Genomic DNA, 6,000 nt, shown 5'->3' on the forward strand with positions numbered 1-6,000 from the left:
GCAGACAGAATCCCCAGATGCAGACGCACCCCCAAACGCAGACAGAATCCCAGATGCAGACGCACCCCCAAATACAGACATACCCCCAAACGCAGACAGAACCCTCAGATGCAGAGGCACCCCCAAATGCAGACAGAATCCCAGATGCAGATGCCACCCCCAAACGCAGACAGAACCCCCAGATGCAGACACACCCCAAATGCAGATATACCCCCAATGCAGACACACCCCCAAACACAGACAGAACCCCCAGATGCAGACGCACCCCCAAACACAGACAGAACCCTCGCATCCCCAACAGGACCAGTGACTACTGCTCTTCCCACCAGTGTGGCCCCAGTGCTACTGCTTCCGGTTGCCTGTGCCTCAGTTTACCTCCCAGCACCTGAGAAAGGCTTCAGTGAACCCCTGACACCCCAGGAAAGCCTCCGTGAACCCTGACACCCCAGGAAAGCCTCCGTGAACCCCTGACACCCCAGGAAAGCCTCCGTGAACCCCTGACACCCCAGGAAAGCCTCAGTGAACCCTGACACCCCAGGAAAGCCTCATTGAACGCTGACAGCCTGGAAAATGACTCAGTGAACCCCTGACACCCCAGGAAAGGCCGCAGTGAACCCTGACACCCCAGGAGAGCCTCCATGAACCCTGACACCCCAGAAAAGCCTCAGTGAACCCCTGACACCCCAGGAAAGCCTCCGTGAACCCTGACACCCTAGGAAAGTCTCAGTGAACCCTGACATCCCAGGAAAGCCTCAGTGAACCCTGACACCCCAGGAAAGCCTCATTGAACGCTGACAGCCTGGAAAATGACTCAGTGAACCCCTGACACCCCAGGAAAGGCCGCAGTGAATCCTGACACCCCAGGAGAGCCTCCATGAACCCTGACACCCCAGAAAAGCCTCAGTGAACCCCTGACACCCCAGGAAAGCCTCCATGAACCCTGACACCCTAGGAAAGTCTCAGTGAACCCTGACATCCCAGGAAAGCCTCAGTGAACCCTGACATCCCAGTAGAGCCTCCATGAACAGACACCCCAGGAAAGCCTCCGTGAACCCCTGACACCCCAGGAAAGCCTCCGTGAATCCCTGACACCCCAGGAAAGCCTCTGTGAACCCTGACACCCAAGGAAAGGCCTCTGTGAACCCTGACATCCCAGGAAAGCCTCAGTGAACCCTGACACCCCAGGAAAGCCTCATTGAACGCTGACAGCCTGGAAAATGACTCAGTGAACCCCTGACACCCCAGGAAAGGCCGCAGTGAATCCTGACACCCCAGGAGAGCCTCCATGAACCCTGACACCCCAGGAGAGCCTCCGTGAACCCTGACACCCCAGGAAAGCCTCCGTGAACCCTGACACCCCAGGAAAGCCTCCATGAACCCTGACACCCCAGGAAAGCCTCCATGAACCCTGACACCCCAAGAAAGCCTCTGTGAACCCCACGCCCAGGCCTGCACTCACGAGTCAGACACGACGCCCTCCGCCATCTCGCACACGTGCACGAAGAGCAGCGCGAAGGTGAGAATCCAGCGCAGGTTGTGGCCGGGAAAGTGCAGCCAGGTGTTGTGGTGGATCTGAACCTTGGAGCTCTGGCTCCCCCACCCTGGGGGGAGGGAGGGAGGGAGGGAGGGGGGTCGGAGGGAGGGAAGGAGCAAGTCAAAACTAGCTGAAACAAAATCACTGATAATCATGCACATCTTCATTCACATTATTATTCATTCCTCTTCAAGAATTATGGATATAATAGTATAATATCTTCATTATCCTCCAGCCATTTGTTTCTATCTTCCCATTATACATATAATATTCGTGTAGTTATATAATATATACTTACATTTTCTTATACTATATATTTCGAAAATAGATACTTATATTTTATTATACTATATATTTATATTTCTTTATTTTACCAGTCCCGGGTCTTGAACTCAGGGCCTGAGCACTGTCCTTGAGCATTCTCAGGGCTAGAGCTCTACCACTTGAGCCACAGCACCATTTCCAGCATTTTCTATGTATGTGGCACTGAGGAATCGAACCCAGGTCTTCCTGTATGCTTCCTGCACGCTACCACTAGGCCCCCAGCCCCCTTTTAATTTGTATTTTTTCATGGTGATGATAAAGGTGATGGATAGAGAGGTGACATTGACGTAAGTCAGGTCATGATTTCATTTCTTTTCTCGCGCTCTCTCCCAGTTTATCCTTGAGAAAGCCCAAGGACAGTGTCCAGACCCTGAGTTCAAGACCCAGGATTGGCAAAAAAAAAATAACTCACCGATGAAGAGGATGGGAAAGGTGATGAAGAGGAGGAAGACGTGGGGAACCAGATTGAGGGCGTCCACAAAGCAAGGATTCTGCAGCACGCCATTGTAGATGTTGTAGGAAGAAACGTTGTCGCCACAAAAGGAGAAACTCATTCTCTTTTATTCCGGGGTTTACTCTAAGACAGAGCAGAGGAAGAGAGCCAGAGAGGCCACCATGTCACGACTGAAGAACTTTCTTCACCCAACCGTGGCCTGATACAGCCTGGCAGAGAGCTGAGGGTCACAGGTTCAAAGCCAGCCTGGGCAGGAAAGTCCAGGAGACTCTGATCTCCAGTGAACCACCAGAAAACCAGACATGGAGCTGTGGTTCAAGGGGTAGAGCGCCAGCCTTGAGGGAAAAAGCCAAGTGAGAGTGTGAAAGACCTTGAGTTCAAGCCCTAGTACTGGCACAAGGTAGAAGGGAGGCGGGGGGGGGGGTCTCTGAGATCTCTTTAAATAACAGTAAAACAGAAACTAGTAGTTCACATCCTTTCTCATCAAGATGGAGAAAAACTAAAAAGGCGTAGCTATGAGGAAATTGTTCTTTAAATTAGTTCTCCACGTCTGAAATTCCCAGTAAAATTAGGGGAGGAGGAGGAGATGCTAGCTGACCTCTGACCTCTGACCTCTTCCTTTCCTCTTTCAGCTGACAGATGTCCGGTGGGGATGGGGAGAGAAACCCTGTGTGATGGGAAAAGGCCATTGTTTTTTTTCTCTCTCCAGTATTTATGTCAGTCAATAGGTCTTAAGACCAGAGAGACAAAGGTTATCTGTGGAGGTTAAGTCTAAGTTATGAAGACATATGTGATATGGGGACACATATTAGATATATAATAGTATATTACATATATAATAGTATATATGCTATATATAAACAGATAAATCATATACAAATATAATATAGAATACGCTGATAATATAAAATATGTATGCATATGTAATACAAATGCATAATGTAAATATATATACCATGATATATATATAACATAATGCATATAAATATATAAATAAATATCTATACAGTATCTATACTATTGATATATATTATATATATATAATTAAAACACATAGTAACCAAAATTCAGAGTATGCAGGGAGGATTCCAATGGTGTGATCCTTTAAACAACAAATTTACAGTCTAACAGAAAGGGCTCCCGCCTGTCCTCCCAGCGACTCAGGAGGCTGAGATCTGAGGATCACAGGTTCAAAGCCAGCCCGGGCAGGAAAGTCCAGGAGACTCTGATCTCCAGTGAACCACCAGAAAACCAGACGTGGAGCTGTGGTTCAAGGGGTAGAGCGCCAGCCTGGAGGGAAAGAAGCTCAGGGAGACAGCGCCCAGGTCCTGAGTTCAAGACCCAGGACTAGCAAAAATGAAGATTGAAGGAGAAGAGAGTGAAAGAAGAGGAAGAAGAGGGAGAGGGGGAAGAGGAGGAGGAGGAGAAGGAGGAAGAGGAGGAGGAGGAGGAGGAGGAGGAGGAGGAGGAGGAGGAGGAGGAGGAGGAGGTAAAGGATAACGGGTTAAGATGCCTTTTCCTCATACATTGACAGGTTGAACCGTATCCCTTTACAATGGTAGTTACTTCAAGATACTAATAAATTATATGAATAATTAACAATAATAATTTTAAGTGAGAAATCCCATACTTTGGATCTCATTTAAAAAAAAAAAAGGCCTTGAGAACTTGGGTTTAAAAAAAAAAATCTGTGAATCTTTCTTCCTTTATCTTTGGGATCAGAACACAAGACAAGACAAAGCCATGTTTCTGCAGGAGCCCTCTGGACCAGAATGCTCAAATATATAACTTAGTGGAATTTCTTCTACGTCCTCCTTTCCAGAAACTTCAAGATAATCATTTCCTCTTTCCTGTCTTTGCTGGTATAAATTATATCTGGGTTGCACACTTAAATCCATATATTTCAATAAAGTAGAACGCACAGTCAAAAAACCCCCAATTTATACATGGAAAACACAACTTGAATTACAGGCAGGATCTGTAGGCGAAAAGACAGAGGGAAGGAGGGAAGGAGGGAGGGAGGGAGGAAATAATTTCCTGATACTGTGACAGGCTTCCCACAATAAGGGAGGGAAGGCAAAAAAAAAATGTGTGTGCATATATCTATTATACATTTATTATTATATTCTATATGATTGTGCCCGGCTCCTCACAGGTGACCCCGTTACCTCCAGAGCCGAGGCATCACATTTGCTTTATCTCCTTGGGCTGGTGACAAAAACAACCCCCAAACCCCACAGTGACCCCAGAGACCAGCCAAGAACCAGACTGGCTGGCTGGCTGGCTGGCCTGCCGTCCCTCTGGCCATTTGGCTCTGCCAACTAGCTGTCCGGTGATCTAGCTAACTAGCTGTCAGCCATCTAGCTAACTAGCTGTCTGCCTACCTAGCTATTCAACCATCTAGCTAACTCGTTAACTAGCTTGTCCAGCTACCTAGCTACCCAGCCATCTAGCTAACTAGTTAACTAGCTATCCGGCTACCTAGCTAACTAGCTGTCAGCCATCTAGCTAACTAGCTGTCTGTCTACCTAGCTACCCAACCATCTAGCTAACTCATTAACTAGCTGTCCAGCTACCTATCTAACTAGCTATCCACCCTTCTAGCTACCTAGCTAACTAGCTACCCAGTCATCTAGCTAACTAGTTAACTAGCTGTCCAGCTACCTAGCTGTCCGACTACCTAGCTAACTAGCTGTCCACCCATCTAGCTAACTAGTTAACTAGCTGTCCGACTACGTAGCTAACTAGCTACCCAGCCATCTAGCTAATTAATTAGCTATCCGGCTACCTAGCTAACAAGCTATCCAGGCATGTAGCTAACTAGCTGTCCAGCCACCTAGCTAACTAGTTAACTAGCTGTCCAGCCATCTAGCTAACTAGCCATGCGGCTTGCGGGGTTAGCCATTTCCATCATCAGCCAGCCAACACAGCATTCTCTAGTCCCACTGGCTGGTCACCTAGCCGGCTTGGCTTGCCTGCTTTCACAGGGAGGGGAAGAGGTTCAGAGGGGAAGCAATTTACACACTCCAAGGTCAGGGGAACCCCATTCACCAATAACTAACTAATAAAATAAAATAATAACATATTAATATTATTAATAATAATAACAATCAATACAATAGTAGCACGAAGAAGAATGGAGAGGCGTTACCTGGGGAGTCTCCAGCGCTGGGGTTCTCCAGGGGGGCTGTGGGCAAATCTTCCTGGGATGATGAATAAATGATCATTTATTTTATTAGTTTATATATATATATATTTATTAATTTATTAATGTGGGGATCCAAGGACCCGGAAAAGTCCATGCAAGGCCAATGCCAATGCAGAAGGTCTGGGCTGAGGCCTCCGCGCGCCCCAGGCTCTGCACCCCCAAAAGAAAGTTTCCCCGGGGCTGTCCGGATCCCCTTCCCCGGGGCAGCTGCTGCTGAGTCCCGGCTCCTCTTCCCTCTTCCAGGGCGGCGGAGGAGGAGGAGGACGACGGCCCCGGGGGCCCCCAGGACCCGTGGTTATTTTTAGGGCGGTGGCGCCTGGCCCGCGGGGGTGGAGGGGGGGGAGAAGCGCAGCAAACCCGGGCCTCCTATCAGATTACCAGACACAAACCGCCCGCTCCCCGCTGCCGCGCACGGCCCGCCAGACCCCGACGCCGACGTGAGCGGCAGGCCGGGAAGACGGGGCAGGTGTCCGGCGTGCC

The 6,000-nt window shown here is 48.8% G+C and overlaps 1 protein-coding gene across 1 annotated transcript in view; it reads right to left on the reverse strand.

Annotated features, from left to right (window-relative positions):
- Abcc9 (ATP binding cassette subfamily C member 9) overlaps positions 1-5,780 on the reverse strand; it is a 57,530-nt gene extending 51,750 nt beyond the window's left edge. The window contains exons 1-3 of the mRNA XM_090324480.1: positions 5,464-5,780; positions 2,271-2,435; positions 1,460-1,601 (exon numbers count right to left, since the gene is read on the reverse strand). Coding sequence (XP_090180606.1) covers positions 1,460-1,601; positions 2,271-2,412 — 284 coding nt within the window. The 5' untranslated portion in view covers positions 2,413-2,435; positions 5,464-5,780. The remainder of the gene's footprint in view (positions 1-1,459; positions 1,602-2,270; positions 2,436-5,463) is intronic.
- Positions 5,781-6,000: the final 220 nt, after the last annotated feature.

This window comes from Megascapheus bottae, chromosome 35 (genome assembly GCF_031878675.1).
Source record: "Megascapheus bottae isolate mThoBot1 chromosome 35, mThoBot2.hap1, whole genome shotgun sequence".
Lineage (NCBI taxonomy): Eukaryota > Metazoa > Chordata > Mammalia > Rodentia > Geomyidae > Megascapheus > Megascapheus bottae.